The sequence below is a fragment of the Cebus imitator genome, unplaced genomic scaffold (assembly GCF_001604975.1).
Source record: "Cebus imitator isolate Cc_AM_T3 unplaced genomic scaffold, Cebus_imitator-1.0 Scaffold85, whole genome shotgun sequence".
In the NCBI taxonomy this organism is placed as follows: domain Eukaryota; kingdom Metazoa; phylum Chordata; class Mammalia; order Primates; family Cebidae; genus Cebus; species Cebus imitator.
The window spans coordinates 2,460,250-2,480,808 of NW_016107400.1; the positions used below are offsets into that span (position 1 = coordinate 2,460,250).

Genomic DNA, 20,559 nt, shown 5'->3' on the forward strand with positions numbered 1-20,559 from the left:
AAAAAAAAAAAAAAAAAAAAAAAAAAAAGCCAATTTAAAATAACTCACTAAAATATTTTTGTATTGGTTCCATGTCGAAATGATTTTATATTAGATATAATGGGTTAAATAAAATATTAAAATTAATCTTGCAGGCTGGGCACGGTGACTTATGCCTGTAATCCCAGCAGTTTGGGAGGGTGAGGCAGGTGGATGACTTGAGGCCAGGAGTTCAAGACCATCCTGGCCAACATGATGAAACCCTGTCTCTACTAAAAATACAAAAATTAGCCAGGTGTGATGGCACAACCTGTGGTCCCAGCTGCTCGGGAGGCTGAGGCAGGAGAATCATTTGCACCTGGAAGGGGGAGGCTGCAGTGAGCCGAAATCACGCCACTGCACCCCTGCCTGAGCGACAGAGCAAGACTCTGTCTCAAGATAAATAAAATTAAATTAATTTTGCTCTTTTTTTTATATGTTTTAAAAGCCGTGGCTGCCAGAACATTTTAAGTTACACGTGCGGCTTACATTTCTGGCTTGCATTATCTTTCTGTGGATAGTGTGGGTCTAGATGATTTCTAAGTCTCATGCTCAGCTCTGAACATAGGTGATTTCCATTTAGCACACATCTATCTGAGTACCTCCCATGCCTCAGGCAAATGTCTCAGAAAGACAGCTGTGTGGGCAATTAGCAAGAATGCCATGGGCTCATTGCTAGAAGAGAGGGATGTGCAGATGTTAGAATGATGAACTTGGGATCAATGGACTTGGCTGGTTCATGGAAGGGAGAGAGGCCGCCTGTATGCGATGAGGTTTGAGTATGAACCTTGAAGTATGATCGTTCCCATTTATTGGTCTGCGCCTACGAGCACATCCTGTGCCATGCCCTTTCCATGCTCCGGCTCAGTGAATCTTCACCGCATTCTTTGAGGTGGGTGCTGTTATTGAGTTTGTTTTACTGATGGGAAAATGGAGCCCCAGAGAGTTAAAATAATATCCCTGGAGTCACATGGCTCACTGGTAATGAGCACATGAGTAGTGACAAGTAGTGGGTAAGTGGTTGGGTTGGGATTTCACCCAGACACCCTGGTCCCAGAGCTCCCTCTCTTAAAGTGGAGGCATCATAGGATAATGGTTACAGCCAGACTCGGGCCAGCAAGGCCAGCCTGACCCCCGGCTCCTCCACTTGCAAGTGCGTGACCTTTGAGAAGTTACTTAAAGCTTCTGTTTCCTCATCTATAAAGTGGGGATAATAGTAATTATCTAAGTATTCAAGGGAATGTGGAGATTGTACATAGGAAGTGATGTAATGTACGCAGTCCATTAGAGCAGTGCCTGGCACCTGGCTGCCTTGATAATGGCAGTGGTGACATAGTGCCACCATAGTGTCTGTCAAAGAATCAGTGAGTATTTTAGAGGGTGGAGAAAGGTGGCAAAGATTTTTGAAGCAGAGCAAACAATGTAAGCATCTGCTCACCTATAAAGTGGCCCAGGTCGGCCCCATACATGGCGGTCTTCACTGTTATTTCTGGTGGCTCTCAGGTCTTGAGTCAAGACGTCCCAGCTCTCCACTCATCGATATTAAACCCATCGAGTTTGGCGTTCTCAGCTCCAAGAAGGAGCCCATCCAGCCTTCGGTGCTCAGACGGACCTACACTCCTGACGACTATTTCAGGAAGTTCGAACCCCACCTGTACTCCCTTGACTCCAACAGCGACGACGTGGACTCTCTGACGGACGAGGAGATCCTGACCAAGTACCAGCTGGGCATGCTGCATTTTAGCACCCAGTACGACCTCCTGCACAACCACCTCACCGTGCGTGTGATCGAGGCCAGGGACCTGCCACCTCCCATCTCCCACGATGGCTCTCGCCAGGACATGGCACACTCCAACCCCTATGTCAAGATTTGTCTCCTGCCAGACCAGAAGAACTCGAAGCAGACTGGGGTCAAACGCAAGACCCAGAAGCCCGTGTTTGAGGAGCGCTACACCTTCGAGATCCCGTTCCTGGAAGCCCAGAGGAGGACCCTGCTCCTGACCGTGGTGGATTTTGATAAGTTCTCCCGCCACTGTGTCATTGGGAAAGTTTCCGTGCCTTTGTGTGAAGTTGACCTGGTCAAGGGCGGGCACTGGTGGAAGGCGCTGATTCCCAGTTCTCAGGTAAGGGTTGGGTTTGTGGTGTCTCCTCCTGGGAGCTTTTAAAAAAAGTGATTATTTTTACTTGACTGTTTAAAAGGGTTTTTGTGGATTTTTAAAAGTGTTTATCTTTTTATTTTTACTTTTTTGAGACGGAGTCTTGCTCTGTCACCAGGCTGGAGTGCAGTGGTGCGATCTCGGCTCACTGCAACCTCCGCCTCCTGGGTTCAAGCGATTCTCCTGCCTCAGCCTCCCGAGTAGCTGGAACTACAGGCACATGGCATCACAGCAAGCTAATTTTTGTTTTTTTTTTAGTAGAGATGGGGTTTCACCATGTTGGCCAGGATGGTCTCGATCTCCTGACCTCCTGATCTGCCCACCTCAGCCTCCCAAAGTGCTGGGATTACAGGCGTGAGCCACTGTGCCTGGTCAAACTTTTTGTTTTGAGATAATTTTTGACTCACAAGAGGTTGCAAAAATAGCAGAGAGTTCCTGTGTCCTCTGGATTCAGCATCCCGCAGTGATAATGTCTTACAGAACCAGGAAATAGACATTGGTAACTAACCTAGAGCTTATTTAGATGTCACTAGTTTTTACATGTATCACTTGTGTCATTCTGTGAAAGTTATCAGATATATAGATTCACGTAACCACCATCACTCTGGGAGCCTCTTTAAAATCATTGATGCTGAGTTATTTAATAAGGAGAGTGATTGCGCAGGGTATAAAGCTATCAATCATTTTGACTTTCAGAAATTGATTTTGAGGGAAAAAAGTGAAGGCTGGAAAACAGGATGATGCATGGATGTTTTTCAAGCCAACTGTTAGACTGGCTTCCTTCCCCCTGTCCAGCCCAGGGAAATATGGCTGGCTGCTCAGGAAGCCACCCACGGACCAGGCTGTGTCTCCGGTCCGCTGTTGGGCATTCCTGCATCTTAGAGGGTAACCGTCGACCCACTGTGGGTAGAAGGACATGGGGAGCCCAAGGAAAGGAAAAGACCTAGCCATGCAGAGGCCTATCAAGCCCCTCCCCACTGGGGACCACAGTCCTGTGGATGTGGGCAGGATTAATTTCTACCAAACACACTGAGGTGCTTCTCAAAGCTGTGCTCTGAAGGCTGGGTGCAGTGGCTCACGCCTGTAATCCCAGCGCTTTGGGAGGCCAAGGTGGGTGGATCATGAGGTCGGGAGTTCGAGACTCACCTGGCCAACATGGTGAAACCCCGTCTCTACAAAAAATACATAAATTAGCTGGGCGTGGAGGCAGGTGCCTGTAATCTCAGCTACTTGGGAGGCTGAGGCAGGAGAATCGCTTGAACCTGGGAGACGGAGGTTGCAGTGAGTCAAGACTATCATTGTACTCCAGCCTGGGCAACAGAGCAAGACTCTGTCTCAAAAAAAAAAAAAAAAAAAAAAAAAGCTGTGCCCTGCTGGCCAGGGATTTGATAACTCAGTATCACATTTGGGAATGCTTGTTTTAGTTATTTTTCATTTTTAAAATGATTTAAATTTTTTATTTTTGTAGATTTAGGGGTACAAGTGCAGTTTTCCATGGATGTGTTGTGTGGTGGTGAAGTCTGGGCTTTTAGTATCATCACCCATATTGCACAGATTATACCCATTATGTAATTTCTTGGGGTGCAGGTTTTAAACATCAGGACAAGAGGGACTGTTTCACTGTCTGTGTGACATTAGGACAAGAGGGACTGTTTCACTATCAGTGTGTGTGTGGGGGGGGTGTGTGTGTGTGTGCATATCTTCAAAGATAGGAGATTTATTCCTTTCTTAATTTGGATTTTCCAGGAGGGAGACCCTCAGACACAGGAAGTCATTTGTGAGGGAGGTGACATCAGTAAGAAACACCAGGAGGGAGTGAGGAAGTCACATAAAGATATGTTTATTCAACTGACTGGCCACCTCTGGGGGTAGCTGGACCTTAAGCCTGCTGGGGAAGCTGGGAGCCCGTGCAAAGCACATGCTACAGGGTACAGGGAGGGAGCTGGGGTATTTATACACCAACTCCTCCCAGCCATTGGATGAGGACAGTGGGAGGCAAGGAGGTTAATGCCCTGGCACTCTGGCCTGCTGTGGTGGCAGGTAAAGCCACCTGTGACATCCACAGATGCAGAGTACCACAGGAGCTGGTAGCTGGACACCAGGCTGTGAGCAGTGACATGGGGAGGGCAAGGACATAGAGGGGCAGGGTGTTAAGCAGTGTCAGCTGGGATCCTAAACCAGCACTGTGCCATTCCTCTTGGCTGATCTTCCTTCCTATCACATAGTCAGAATCTATGGGTGCTTCCTGGGTGTCTTCCTTGATACTTGATATCACTGGGATTTCAAAGAGTTGCACCGTCTCACCCAGCTAGAAACTTACAGTTTAACGAGGGAGACCCACTAGACTTAACAAATTCTATCTTGCCAAACTCCATTCTTAACTTCAGTGGATGTTGGAAACAGATGCTTGGTGCTGCAAAGAAAAAAATCAGCACTGAGACAAAGGATGTGTCAGCCAGCAATTTTCACTTCCTGGGCTGCAGGAAGGGTACTCTCGCTAGCCATCGTGCCATGAGAGTACAATGAATAAAGGAAGAGCAGACATATTTTATCCCTTATGCATTTGGGGGTCATCCTTACTGCTGTGTCTGATCTCTGTTGGCTGGAGCCAGACCTCACAATCTAAACTAAAAGCCGATTGATTAACAGCTTAAAACATTTTAAACAGGCAAGGGGCATAGGCTGCAAGCTGAGACATGCCTGTGGGCATGTCCAGCACAGATATTTTGGTTAAAGTAAAAGGACATAGAATATGCTACGTGCCTGTAACCGCATGTTTAACAGCTACATATCCGGGCTTAACAAAGAGTTATTAGCACACTTATGATTTATTCTTTAACAAGAAAGGGAACTTTAAAGAGGAACTTTTCTACTTCCCACAGTGGAAGACTTGGAGATACAGAGAATCTGGATGTCTGCACACCTCACCTCCTTTAAGTGGAGGCTCAGGTGTCACCTTTGCAGCTAAGTCCTCCTGCCATATCGCTGCACTTTGGTTTCCTCCCTTCTTCCCTCCTTCCCTTCTTTTCTCCTTCCCTCCCCCCTCTGTTTCCTTCTCCCTCCTTCCCTCCCTTCCTCCCCCTCTTTCCTCTTCTTTTCTTCCCTCCCACCTTCCTCCTCCCTTTCTTTCTTTCTTTCTCCCTCCCTCCCGCCTCTTCCCTTCCTTTTCTCCCTGTCCTGTGGGATGGCTGGTGTAGGAACAGCTACGGGAGATGGAGAAACAGGGGAGGGGGCTTTGGCCACCATGAGGTCAATAAGAGTTGCCTTCCAGGCCAGGCGCTGTGGCTCACACCTGTAATCCCAGTGCTTCGAGAGGCTGAGGCAGGAGAACCAAGTGTCACCTTTGTAGCTAAGACCTCCTGCCATATCATTGGAGTTTCAAAGAATTGCTTGAGTCCAGGAGTTCGAGACCAGCGCGGGCAACACAGTGAGACCTCATCTGTACAAAAAATAATTTAAAAATTAGCCAAGCACGATGGTGCATACCTGTAATCCCAGCTACTTGGGAGGTTGAGGCAGGAGGGCCTCTTGAGGCCAGAGTTCGAGGCTGTAGTGAGCTATGGTTGAGCCACTGTGCCCACTCCAGCTCACTCCAGCCTGGGTGACAGCGCGAGACCCTGTCTCTTAAAAAAAATAAAAGTTACCTTTCCATTGGGAGCCATTTGTTGACATGCAGAGAAAATGGCTTTGGGTCCAATCTGCAACCTTTTCCCCACCGCCTAGCTGTTGCTGGACCCCTCTGCTCCCTCACTTCACCTTACAGTGAAGAGGTGAGGAGTGGACCAGATAACCCTGTTGTAGGGCCTGAAGGACGATGAGCTCTCCACAGTGGCAGCCCCGGTTGTCAGGAGTGGATGTCTTCCATTGTGAACCCATTCAGAGTGAGCCTGTGACGCATCGCCTTCCAGTACATTAAGCAGTAATCACACCTGGTGAATATCTAATTGGGCAGACAAGAGGCTGGGAGTGTTTCCCATCACTCCTGACGCGCAGCCTTCTTGCAGCAGAGGAGCTGGCCATCTCCTGAGCTGAGCTAATCTCGGAGCTGCCGTCTCCCTTACATCTGAAGAGGGACAGCAGGGCCTGTTTCATGTCACTGCTGGAGCAGGTTTCTCCCAGACAAGGGCTGGCTCGTCACCCTTGATAGAGCTGCAGGCCATACCTTAGTTCCATGGGGACCTTTGGGTGCCTCTATGAATTGAAAGTATTCATGTGCCTAGGGCTGAGTGCAGTGGCTCACACCTATAATCCCAGCACTTTGAGAGGCTGAGGTGGAAGGATGGCTTGAGCCCAGGAGTTCTAGACCAGCCTGGGCAACATAGTAACATTCTATTTCTACAAACATTAAAAAAAAAAAAAAAAATTAGCCAGGCATGGTAGCATGTGCCTGTAGTCCTAGCTGTTTGGGAGGCTGTGGCGGGAGGATTGCTTGAGCCTAGGAGTTTGAGGCTGCAATGAGCTATGATTGTACCAGTGCACTCCAGCCTGGGCAACAGAGTAAGACCTCATCTCTAAAAAAATAAAATGACAAAGTGTGTCTAAAGTTGAACTATTTCAGGCAGGTCAGCTGCTCTAATTGCTCATCTGATTTACACTCTGGTCTGTCACACTGGGGCTTCCAGCCTTGCTGGTGCTGTTGTCAGCCCGGTAGTGGCTGTAAATGCCTTTCACTGTGGGTTTGACTCTTCAACCCTGGCTGTAAACGCCTTCTCATTCCTGATGATGATGAATGTTTTCTTAGTACTGTTCTAAATAGTTTTTTGAAGTGTCATCTGGACCCTTAAGATATTTGTTTTTGGCCGGGCACGGTGGCTCATGCCTGTAATCCCAGCACTTTGGGAGGCCGAGGTAGGCGGATCACGAGGTCAGGAGTTCAAGACCAGACTGGCCAACGTGGTAAAACCCTGTCTCTACTAAAAAATACAAAAATTAGCTGGGCGTAGTGGCTCTTGCCTATAATCCCAGCTACTTGGGAGGCTGAGGTGGGAGAATTCCTTGAACTGGGACCTGGGAGGCAGAGGTCGCAGTGAGCTGAGATCGTGCCACTGCACTACAGCCTGGGCTACAGAGCGAGACTCCATCTAAAAAAAAAAAAAGATATTTGTTTTCCTTCTCTTCACCCCTCTTTATTATTCTTTGTTTTTTCTTCTCTCATCTGCTTATTTCTTCATTCTGTTTTCCTTGAGGTCCTATCATATACCTGGCATTTCTAGTTGGATTAATAACAATAAATACCACACAATTCCTAGCCGCAGGAACTTCCATTCTGGTGGGAAAGACAGTTTGGTAAACAGCAAGCCGTAATGCAGTGTGCTGCAGGCAGTAATAAATTTGCAGTCACTCATTTTGAGTTTTTATAATTATTTTATTTTTTTTAGAAACAGGGTCTTGCTATATCGCCCAGGCTGGAATGCAGTGGTGCAATCACAGCTCACTGCAGCCCCAAATTCCTGGGCTCAAGAGATCCTCCCACCTCGGCCTCCTCAGTAGCTAGGACTACAGTTGTATGCCACTGCACTTGGTTAATTTTTTTAAAAAATATATTTTGCAGAGATGGGGGTTTCACTATGTTGCCTAACCTGGTCTCCAACTGCTGGCCTCAGGCAATCCTCCCCGCTTGGCCTTCTAAAGCCGCTGAGATTAAAGGCATGAGCTACTGCACCCTGCCGGGACCCATTTTATTAAGAATGATGAAAACTGGCCTTGAAAATTGGCACCATATCGAAGACTGAGGTACCATCTCTCAGTAATGCCAACATAGTAGGTCTTGTACCATTGGAGTGGATCAAGATGTTATTTGCTCACATTTGTGGAGCAAATGTATTTTAGGCAGAAGTTTTAAATGATGAAATCCACTAGGGAGGTGATGCTATATGGGTATTTCTCTTTGAATATCAGACTCATACTTAGTGAGGCAAGAAGCTCACACAAAGAAAGGCACTGGAGACTCTGACTGAGGGAGGAATGTGCTCCTATTGCCCAGCTCGTGCCTACTCTGGAATTTGTGCTGGTTGTCTTACACGCTGCCAACAATCATATGAAAAAAAGCTCATCACTGATCACTAGAGAAATGTAAATCAACAACACAATGAGATACCATCTCACAACAGTCAGAATGGCTCCTATTAAGAAGTCAAAAATAGGCTGGGCGCGGTGGCTCAAGCCTGTAATCCCAGCACTGTGGGAGGCCGAGGCGGGTGGATCACGAGGTCAAGAGATCGAGACCATCCTGGTCAACATGGTGAAACCCCGTCTCTACTAAAAATATAAAAAATTAGCTGGGCATGGTGGTGCATGCCTGTAATCCCAGGTACTCAGGAGGCTGAGGCAGGAGAATTGCCTGAACCCAGGAGACAGAGGTTGTGGTGAGCCGAGATCGTGCCATTGCACTCCAGCCTGGGTAACATGAGTGAAACTCCATCTCAAAAAAAAAAAAAAAGAAGTCAAAAATAACAAATGTTAGGTTGTGGAGAAAAAGGAACACTTATATACTATTGGTGGGAGTGCACATTAGTTCAGCCATTGTGGAAGACAGTGTGGCAATTCCTCAAAGATCTAAAGACAAATACCTTTCGACCCAGCAATCCCATTACTGGGCATATACCCAAAGGAACATAAATTGTTATAAAGACACATGCACAGGTACATTCATTGCAGCACTATTCACAATAGGAGAAGCATGCAATCCACCTAAATGTCCATCAGTGATAGACTAGATAAAGAAAATGTGGTGCATATATACCATGGAATACTATGCAGCCACAAAAAAGAACAAGACTATGCCCTTTGCAAGAACATCGATGGAGCTGGAGGCCATTATCCTCAGCAAACTAACACAGGAACAGAAAACCAAATACTGAATGTTCTCACTTATAAATGGGAGCTAAATGCTGAGAACACGTGGACACAGAGAGGGGAGTACACACACTGGGGCCTTTCAGAGGTAGAGGGGGAGAGAGGGAGAGGATCAGAAAAAACAACTCATGAGTACTAGGCTTAATACCTGGGTGATAAAATAATCTATACAACAAACCCCCATGACACAAGTGTATCTGTGTAACAAATCTGCACTTGTACTCCTGAACTTAAAAGTTAAAAAAAAATTAAGTTCTGCCAAAAAAAAAAAAAAAAAAAAGAGAGAGAGAGAGAGAGAGAAACCAAGCTGGTTGTCTTTGGCTGGGTTCCCTAGAAGCAGAGCTGGAGACGGAGATTTGGATGCAGATTTGTTGCCAGGGCTGCCATAACAGAGCACTACAAATTGAGTGGCTTAAAGCAACACAAATTGATTGTCTCAGAGGCCTGGAGGCAAGGAGTCCTGGGTCAAGGCATTAGGAGGGCCATGTTCCCTCTGAAACCTGGAGGGGAAGCCTTGCCCCTTCCTCGCTTCTGATGGTTGCAGACAGTCCTCGGAGTTCCCTGGCTGGACCTGCATCACTCTAATCTCTGCCCCACCATTACATGACCATCTTTGCCCTGTGTGTGTCTGTGTCTCTTCTTAGAAGGACACCAGTCATATTGAATTGGGACCCACCTACTGAGACCAGCTCGGCCGTAGAGACCCCCATCCAGGTGATGCTGAAGGAACTAAGAGTCAGACACCCAGGTAGAACAGCAAAGTGGGCTCTTCAGGGGGCCAACAGCCTTCCGAGCTGAGAGCCTCAGTGGGCTGACAGCATTTTGGGCTGAAGGCCCCAGGTAGACACTGACTCCTGCATTTAGTCTCTCTGAACAGGTGATCATTATTAACAAAAAGGTGTTCGGTATTTTCCCATAACACAAAATATGCCAAGTAGGCAGCTGGTGCTCGCTAACCATTGATCACAGACAAACCCAAAAGTATTCTACACGAGGGAGCCATGGGGGCAGGGTCAGATAGCTTAAAGAACTGTTTTAACTGGTGTGCGGTATTGATGCATTGTCCTGCCACTTTGGAATGCCCCAAGTAGTTTTCTACTTGTGGGGGGCGGGGGGGTGGGCAGCTAGGCTTTCCTTGCCATCATTCTTCCTAGCAAACAATATATTCTATCATACACTCAGCTTCTTAATATTCATACACTTAGCATTTTTCAACAACTTAACATTTCTTAACACCCACCCTATTCCAGTGTGACCTCATCTTAATTTAAATACCCACATCTGCAATGACCTGATTTCCAAATAAGGTCCCATTCTGAGATACTAGGGGTCAGGGTTAGGGTGGCAACCTGTCTTTTTTTTTTTTTTTTTTTCACCCAGGCTGGAATGCAGTGGTGTAATCATAGCTCAATGCAGCCTTGACCTCATGGGCTTAAGCAATCCTCCTACCTCAGCCTTTCACGGCTGGGACCATGTGATACTGCAAGTGTACACCAACATGCCCAGATAATTTTTAATTTTTTTGTAGAGGTGGAGTCTCATTATTTTACCCAGGTTGGTCTCAAACCACTGGGTTCAAGAGATTCTCCTGTCTTGACTCTTCAAAGTGCTGGGATTACAGACGTGAGTCAGTACAGCTGGCCTGATTGCTGATTTTCATTACAGGCTAACATCTGCTTTCACCAAGTGGTTGGCTGATTAGTGGAATGGGAAGGAAACGAGGCAGTTGTGTAATGGTACATAAGGCAAAACTATTCCGTTTCTTCTTTTCAGCCTATTCTAATGGTGTATGGGGTTGGGCTAACTCTTAGGGTCTAGTTATACTTTCTCCTTGGAAAACCCATATGAAAGATGAATGGTGGCTTGCGGGGCCAGCATATAGGCACCTCCTGGTTCCAGGCAGAACATCCTGTCCGTCTAGCAATGCCCCATCTGACTGCATCTTTGATCTTGGCATTCAGGAAACAGCAGTTAATGGGGGTCTCAATGTTAAGGTTGGTTGGAAGATGATGGAAATAAGACCATAGAGTAAGTGGGATGAGGGGATTGACATAGACATAAAATTATACTGGCCATTTAGAGAAATCCTGCTTACCTGAATGGATTGAAAGCCATTGAAATCTGTGTAGGCTCAAGTCTTTAAAAAAATTATTAGCCAACATGGTGAAACCCTGTCTCTACTAAAAATACAAATATTAGCTGGGTGTGGTGGTGGGCACCTGTAATCCCAGCTACTTGGGAGGCTGAGGCAGGAGAATCACTTGAACCTGGGAGGTGGAGGTTGTGGTGAGCTGAGGTTACACCATTGCACTCTGGCCTGGGCAACAAGAGTGAAACTTAAAAAAAAAAAATTATTAGTTTTAATTGTGGGGAAATACACACAACATGAAATTTATCATCTTAGCCATTTTTGACTGTACAGTTCGGGGACATTAAGTACATTCACATCTAGAACTCTTGCAAAACTGAAACCCTACACCCATTAATCAATAACTCCCCATCTCCTTCTCCCCCCAGCCCCTGGCAACCAACATTCTACTTTCTATGAATTTGTCAGTTCTAGGTACCTCATGTAAGTAAAATCATAGAGTATTTTTCTTGTGACTGGCTTGTTTCACTCAGGATAATGTCTTCAAATTTCACCTACGTCGTAGCATGAGTTAGAATTTCCTTTTTTTTTTAAGGCTGAATAATATTCCTCTGTGTGTGTGTGTGTGTGTGTGTGTGTGTGTGTGTGTGTCATATTTTATGTATTCATTCATCCATTAGTGGACACTTGGGTTGCTTCCATCATTTGGCTATTGTAAATCATACTGCTATGAACACAGGTGTGCAGATGGCTTTTTTGACCAACAGTGTGTGTATTTTTTAAGCCATAAAAATATCCACAGTGTAGTGGTTCATTTTCTCTTGAGTTCATGTGGCTTGGGGAAGGAAGAGCAAGGGCAGTGCAGAGATTAGATGCTCCCTGGTCATGCAGAACCTTTCTGAGCATTAGGAAGGATACACAGTTGTATCCATTAGGCAAGACTCATTCAGTATTCCTAAGGTTTGTGCATTTCGCTGTATATAAATTTAATCTAAAAAAAAAAACCCACCACGCCGGGTGCAGTGGCACGCACCTGTAATCCTAGCACTTTGGGAGGCCAAGGTGGGCAGATCACAAGGTCAAGAGATCGAGACCATCTTGGCCAACATGATGAAACTGTGTCTCTACTAAAAATACAAAAATTAGCCAGGCATGGTGGCATGCACCTCTAGTCCCAGCTACTTGGGAGTCTGAGGCAGGAGAATCACTTGAACCCAGGAGGCAGAGGTTGCAGTGAACCGAGATTGTGCCATTTGCACTCCAGCCTGGGTGACAGAGTAAGACTTCGTCTCAAAAAACAACAACAAAACCCCGCCATGAACAAACACTGAACCCTGGTTAATGATACACCTGCCGAAATGTGTAGGGGTTCCATGGTCTGAATGTTTCCTAAATTCTTATGTTGACATCCTAACCCTGAGGTGATGGCATTAAGAGGTGGGGCCTTTTAGGGGGTGATTAGGCCATGAGGGCAGAGCCATCATGAATGGGATTAGTGCCCTTGTAAAGAGGCTCTAGAGAGTTGCCTTGTCCCTTTCTCCATGTGAGGCAAAACCAAAAGGTTCCATCTATGAGGAACGGCCTTCAGCAAACATGAAATCAGCTGGTGCCTTGATCTTGGACTTCCCAGCCCCCAGATGCATCAGAAGTAAATTTCTGTTGTTTTCAGGCTACCCAGTTTATGGTATTTTTGTAGCAGGAGCCTCTATGGACTAAGACAATGGAGAAGTGTGCTAATGTCAGCAACTTATTTTGAAATGCATTCAAAAAAGAGCGATAGATAGATGGATAGGAATGAAGCAAATAGAGCATATTTAAAAAATAATTATAGCATTGTTAATATCAGTAACTGTTCATTATGGAATCTAGCGGATGTATCTAAGAGTGTGCACTGTATGATTCTTTATTTATTTATTTATTTATTTATTTATTTTTTTTGAGACGGAGTTTCGCTCCTTACCCAGGCTGGAGTGCAATGGCGCGATCTCGGCTCACCGCAACCTCCGCCTCCTGGGTTCAGGCAATTCTCCTGCCCCAGCATCCTGAGTCGCTGGGATTACAGGCACGCGCCACCATGCCCAGCTAATTTTTTGTAGTTTTAGTAGAGACGGGGTTTCACCATGTTGACCAGGATGGTCTCGATCTCTTGACCTCGTGATCCACCCGCCTCGGCCTCCCAAAGTGCTGGGATTACAGGCTTGAGCCACTGCGCCCGGCCATGATTCTTTTTTTATTTGAGATGGAGTCTCGCTCTGTTGCCCAGGCTGGAGTGCAGTGGTGCAATCTCAGCTCACTGCAACCGTCACCTCTCAGGTTCAAGCAATTCTCCTACTTCAGCCTCCTGAGTGGCTAGGACTCCAGGCACGTGTCACCACACCTGCTAATATTTTGTGTTTTTAGTAGAGATGGGGTTTTACCATGTTAGTGGATGGTCTTGATCTCCTGACCTCATGATCTCCCACCTTGGCCTCCCAAAGTGCTAAGATTATAAGCATGAGCCACCATGCCTGACCATACTGTATACTTATTTAAGCCTCTGTGTATTTGAAAGTGTTGAGAACGTAAGCCACAGCCAGGCACACTGGCTCACATGTGTAATTCCAGCATCTTGGGAGGCTGAGGCAGGAGGATCACTTGAGGGCAGGAGTTTGAGACCAGTCTGCCCAACATGGTGAAACCCCATCTCTACTAAAAATACAAAAATTAGCTGGGCATGGTGGCGCATGCCCGTAGTCCCAGCTACTCAGGAGGCTGAGGCAAGAGACTCACTTGAACCCAAGAGGCAGAGCCTGCAGTGAGCCAAGAACGCTCCACTGCACTCCAGTCTGGGTGGCAGAGCGAGACCCTGTTTCAATAAATAAATAATTCAATAAATATGGACCTGGGTATGGTGGCTCATGACTAAAACCCCAACACTATGTGAAGCCAAAGTGGGAGGATCACTTCAGGCCAGGAGTTCGAGACCAGCCTGGGCAACATAATGAGACCCTGTTTCTACAGGAAAAAGAGAGAATGTTCATAAGAAGATATTGGGGAGCAAAAGACAAGAAGTACAGATGCCAGTCAGGAAAAGTTGCTGTGGTCTCTTAGGTGACAGGTGGTGACGATCTGGGCTCCGTGTAAGGTGGCGGTGACAGAGGATGCAGTTTGAAAGCAGAGTCTTGGATGTGCAGGAGCAGCCTTTCAGGAAACTGTAAACAAGGAATATCCAACAGTGCAGGGGCAGGGGTGGGGTGGGTTTCTCCTACCCAGATGGTTCTCTTACTTTAACAAGCATCAGAATCACCTGGGAGCTGTGACTGTGGAGGCTCCCAGACTTCAGCCTCCCTGATTCTGATTTCCCATGTCTTGGGTGAGAGGCCCATGAACCTGCACTTGAGCCAATGGGCTGGGAGATTCCAATGCAGGTGAATTCTGAACCTCAACCTGAGAAACTCTGGGTGGCTGGTGGCAGGTGGGAAGGGTTCAGCCGTTTAAGCTGGGCAGACTTGCATCTAAAACTTGGCTCTGCCACTTACGGGTTGGATGTTGTGATGATTTCATGAGCTGGCATGGCAAGGATGGTGCCCGGGCAGCTCGAGTGCCTGGTGTGCAGGGTGCACCCAATACAAGGCAGCCATTAAGATGATATTTTATGGAGCCATTCTGGGAAGAAGCAGATTCAAGTTAAAGTGCTCTTAGGAATTCATGGAGAAGAGTTCTGAGCCCTGTCAGGGTGTGATATCTTACAAAGCCAGACTGCCCACTGAAGAGGAACGTTTGATTTGGGTCTGGAATAAGAAAATGTGTTTAGTCAGAAATGATATTTGCACACCCGAACGCTGGATATTTATGTTTCTGAACATTGCTTCAACCTGAGGTTTGCTCTGTTTAAAGGAAAACCTTTTAGGTTTTTGATGTCTGGAATTCAGGCATTGTGGCTTAGGAAGCAGAGTCTCTGTGTGTGGTCACTAAACAAGCTATGTTTTCCAGTGTCTGCTGACATCTGGGAGAGTCATCTGTCTTTCTAGATTGAGCTCTCTAGAAACAGACCTCAAGACAGAGATGGGAGTGCGTGCATTATCTTTAGGAAGTGATGCTGAGAAATACCGGAAGAGAAGGGAGAAAATGAGACCAATAAAGGGTCTCACCACTATGGGCAACTAGAGCTTAATCCTACTGGGGAACTCAGTGTAGTCTACCCTAGGGGCGAGGGAGCTGGGGTATTTATTCACCCATTCCCATCTGGCATGGGTCGCAGGCTGCTCCCAAGAGTCCTTAATTCCCTGGGCTCCTACCTCCAGCTAGCCTTATGGACATGAGCAGGAAGGACTCCACTGGCCAGAGACTTAAGCAGAGATATAGGGCTGACAAAAGGTCGTCAACGGAGTCTGTTCTGGTTGGGGCTAGGTGCTGCGGTGGGCACCTTTAGCACTGCTAGACTTTCTCTTGCCACCCTCAGGGCTCAGAATGCAGCATCTTCCATGCCTCTCCTTCTCCCTGCTTGCCGTCTCTCTTCATTTCCCCGTTCCTCTGATCAGGAAGGCGCAATGCAGATGAATAATGCTGGCTAAGCAGAAACCTGTAAAGAAAAAGGTGTTAGTTTCCCCTTCTTATAGAGACACCCAGTCTTTGCAAATGATTGTCTTGGCAGCCATGTCTCTCTCGGCTGTTGGGGGAACGGAGGACAAGGAACATCTATAGCTGTCTCTACTCAGCCAGTGCTCCCTTTTACATGTTGATACTGGGAGAAAGGAGGATTGTGAACACTGCGGAACCGCCTCTCTGCCTCATAAATCCCAGAGATGTTCTGGCTCCTGGGTACTTCTCCTTGGTCCTCGCTTTGGGCCAGGGCAGCATGTTCTGGGGTCAACAGGACACACCATCACTCAGCATCCTACAATACCCTATAGGGTATCAGCATAGACATCAACATTTGTTGTTATTCATGTTGGTGCCTTTATTTATTTATTTATGAGAGACAGGGTCTCACACTGTCACTGAGGCTGGAGTGCACTGGTGCTTTCATGATCACTACAGCCTCAAACTCCTGGGCTCAAGTGATCTTCCCACCTTAGCCTCCCAAGTAGGTGGGACCACAGGTGTGAATCACCACGCCTAGCTAATTTTTAAATGATTTTTTTTGTAGTGACGGAGTCTTGCTATGTTGCCCAGCCTGGTCTCGAACTCTTGGCCTCCCAAAGTCCTGAGATGGCAGGTGTGAGCCATCATGCCCAGCCAAATAAAAGCATTCTATTCTTGATATCTTTAGCACTTGGAAGGAACTCAGTAGATGTCTTCTGAATTGAACAAACATTGCTGTATAAAGAGCATGTGTGTTTGAATTCGACTGACCTGGTTAAAAGTTCCAGCTTTGGTCGGGCGCGGTGGCGCACACCTGTAATCCCAGCACTTTGGGAGGCCGAGGAGAGTGGATTACGAGGTCAAGACATCGAGATCATCCTGGCCAACATGGTGAAACCTCGTCTCCACTAAAAATACAAAAATTAGCTGGGTGTGGTGTAGTCCCAGCTTCTCAGGAGGCTGAAGCAGAAGAATCGCTTAAACCTGGGAGGGGGAGGTTGCAGTGAGCCAAGATCACACCATTGCACTCCAGCCTGGGCGACAGGGCGAGACTCTGTCTCAAAAAAAAAAAAAAAGAAAAAAGAAAAGAAGTTCTAGCTTCACCATTTCCCAGCTGTGTGAACTTGGGTCTATCCCCCAGGCTGTGAATTAGGGATAATAATTCTTAGTGCATGGAGAATTGAGGGAGCATTTTGAGGATAGTGATGGTGGCAAGCTCTCACATAGCACTCACTGTGTGCCAGCCGTTCTGCTAAATGCTTTTGTTGTGTGAACTGTTATCATCATCCCATTTTATAGGTGGAGAAACTGAGGGATGCATTAAGCAACACACATAAGCCACAGAACTGAGACTTAAACCCATATCATCCAGCTGCAGAGGCTGTACTCTCAGCCACTCTACTCCACGGCACTGCCTCTTTCATTTATTTATTTATTTTACCTTTAAAAAAACATACTCTCCTTTGTTTTAAAGAGATGGGGGCGCCAGACATGGTGGCTCACACCTGTAACCCCTGAGCTTTGGGAGGCCGAGGCAGGTGGACCCCCTGAGGTTAGGAGTTTGAGACCAGCCTGGCCAACATGGGAAACCTCGTCTTTACTAAAAATACAAAAATTAGCTGGATGTGGTGGCGCACACCTGTAATCCCAGCTACCCGGGAGGCTGTTGCAGGAGAATCACTTGAACCCGGGAGGCAGAGGTTGCATTGAGCCGAGATCACTCCGCTGCACTCCAGCTTGGGCAAACAGGCAAGATGCTGTCTCACCCCTGTAATCCTAGCACTTTGGGAGGCCAAGGTGGGAGGATGGTGTGAGTCAGGAGTTCAAGACCAGCCCAGGGGAACAGAGTGAGATTCCCATGTCTATAAAAAATTTAAAAATTAGCCTGATAGAGTGATGTACATCCACAGTCACAGCCACTCGGGGGGCTGAGGTGGGAGGATCGCTTGAGCACAGGAGGTGGAGGTGGCAGTGAGCTATGATGGCAACACTGCACTCCAGCCTGGGTGACAGAGCAAGGCCCTGTCTCAAAAAAAGACATCGAAACCAAAAAGACACAAAAACAGATGGAATCATGCTATACATGCTGAATAAATGGTGATTGGGAACCCAGATGCCAGGTCACAGGGAGGGACCTGAGGAGGGAACATGCCAGGAAGAGGGGAGATGGACGCAGTATTGAGATTGAAACCACAAGGAACTGGCTTAGAATCGGGTTTTTGTTTCAATTTATACACTTTGGCCATAACCGTGCCCCAGGCAGACAGCACATAGATTTTTTTTTTTTTTTTTGAGACAAGTCTCACTCTGTCACTCAGGCTGGAGTGCAGTGGCGTGATCTCAGTTCACTGCAACCTCTGATACCCAGGTTCAAGCGATCTCCTGCGTCAGCCTCCTGAGCATCTGGGATTACAGGTGCCTGCCACCGTGCCTGGCTCATTTTTGTATTTTTTTTGGTAGTGACAGGGTTTCACTATGTTGGCCAGGCTGGTCTTGAACTCCTGACTTCATAATCCACCTGCCTTGGTCTTCCAAAGTGCTGGGATTACAGGTGTAAGCTACCATGCTCAGCCTTTTTTTTTTTTTTTTTTTTTTTTTTCCTAAGACAGGGTCTTGCTCTGTTGCCCAGGCTGGAGTGCGATGGCGCGATTTTGGCTCACTGCAACCTCTGCCTCCCAGGATCAAGCAATTCTCCTGCCTTGGCCTCCTGAGTAGCTGGGATTATAGGTGTGCACCACTACGCCAGGCTAATTTTTGTATTTTTAGTAGAGATGAAGTTTCACCATGTAGGCCAGGCTGGTCTTGAACTCCTGACCTCAACTGGTCCACCTGCCTTGGCCTCCCAAAGGGCAGGGATTACAGGTGTGAGTCACCAGCATCCAGCTGAAGAATTTTTTTTAAAGACTTTATTTTTCAGGGCGGTCTTAGGTTCATAGGAAAATTGAGAGGAAGGGACAGAGGTTTCCCGTGTACTCCCTGCCCTCACACATATATAATCTCCTTTGTTATCAGCATCTCCCGCCAGAATGGTGCATTTGTTACAACTGATAAACCTACACTGACACATCATTATTACCCCAAGTCCATAATTTACATTAGGATGGTCTTGGCATTGTGCATTCTACGGGTTTGGACCAGTGTATAATGACATGGGTCACCGTTGTAATGTCATCCAGAATAGTTTCTCTGCAACATTTCTTTTAAGCCGAAATACTTGATAATTCAAGGTGCTCAGAATTATATGTTCATTGGACCCAGTACTTGGAAACTGCCTGGAGTTATAAACACTCCCAGCCTGCCTTGCCAGCTGCCAAAAACAGCCTGGTAAACAGAGACACCTTACTGCATTTTGTATTTTGAGGTCATTCACCACCTGGTACCTTACCGGCCAGGCTCCTGACAGGGCAAATGTCAGGTTTTTCAATGAGAAATCCCTCTTTAACTTGCCCTGAGCTGTAGTCAGCCTTGACCCTCTCGGTAGAGTCCTGGCCTTCGTGTGTATGTTAAAATTGTCTCCCGCGCAGGTTCTGATGAACAGCAGTGTTTTGGCAATGTTGTACAGCCAGAGTTGGGCCCAGGCCAGAGTCTTGCAAAGCAGCCATTAACTAGAAGTTTCTTTTCACATGGTCCTTCATGTTTGCTTTCTCCTTAAGTAGAAATTGATTTTGCATTTTAGACATCACCATGCACTTGTTTGTTTGTTCTGTTTTAAGAGACAGGGCCTCTAAAGAAAGAGGACAGGGTTTTTTTGTTTGTTTGTTTGTTTTTAGTGACAGGATCTCACTGTTGCCCAGAATGAAGTGCAGTGGCACAGTCACAGTTCACTGTAGCTTCTACCTCCTTGACTCAGGCAATCCACCTGCCTCAGCCTCTTGGGTGGCTGGGACCACAGACATAAGCCACCGTGCCTGGCTAATTTGCCCAGCCATGTTGCTCAGGCTGCTCTTGAACTTCTAGCTCAAGCAATCCACCTGCCTCAGCCTCCCAAAGTGCTGGGATTACAGGCATGAGCCACCATGCCCAGGCTTAACATGCACTTTTGATTCCTAGTTATAAAATGAACTAGAAGAGGAACCAGGGATGATTTGGACAAGCTTCCCTATTATATAGACTAGAGAGCTATAGCACAGAAAGGCTGAGTGACTTGTTTAAAGTTACACAGCTTTCAGGCAGGAGGTCTTGCCATACTGTACCAACATTCACTTCTTTACCTCACAAGGGAAGTGATCTCATGATGGCTAAAAGCATAGACCCTGGAGTCACATAGACTTGGCTTCAGGTCTTGGCTTTGCTATCCACTAGAGGTGTAGGCTCAGGTGAGTTACTTGTCATCTCTAAACCTCAGTTTCTTATTTCCTTGTCTGTAAATAGGGATCATGTGGTGTGCTGGCTCCCAGAGCCGATTGTTAAATTTTCAGGAATTTTGCAAGCTGGTTGATATACATTATCACATTGACAGCTAGTAACCAGCTATTGTGTATGAAATTGACAAGTGTCATAAGTTAGAACCTGTTTCCCTGCACAAGAACTAAACATTTACCATCACAACACTGATCACAGTAGTACTTACTTCAAAGGGTTATTGTGGGCAGTCAAACTTAATCCTTATGAAGCACCAAAAACAGAGAGAGCCTAGCACGTGTTTATAGCGGTGCCATGTCGTGGTCAAGAGCACAGACCTTGTGTCCTTTAATTTTCAGGTCAGAGCCAGTCCAACTACTTCCAGCAGCGTGACTTTGGGTAATTGCTCAATGCCATTGAAGATAATCATTGCTAGGTCTCCCTGAGTACTTACCTTGGATCAAATACTGCTCTAAAGGCTTTCATTTTCACCCAAGGGCCATTATCCCCATTTTACAGTTAAAGGAACTCAGGCAC

General features: G+C 46.7%; 1 protein-coding gene across 9 annotated transcripts in view; it reads left to right on the forward strand.

Moving 5' to 3' along the window:
- The window catches only part of SYT17 (synaptotagmin 17), a 98,620-nt gene that overhangs the window by 23,088 nt on the left and 54,973 nt on the right, over positions 1–20,559 (forward strand). For all 9 annotated transcript variants that reach the window (XM_037740538.1, XM_037740536.1, XM_017534275.2 and 6 more), the window contains one exon: positions 1,522–2,141. In XM_037740538.1, coding sequence (XP_037596466.1) covers positions 1,522–2,141 — 620 coding nt within the window. The remainder of the gene's footprint in view (positions 1–1,521; positions 2,142–20,559) is intronic.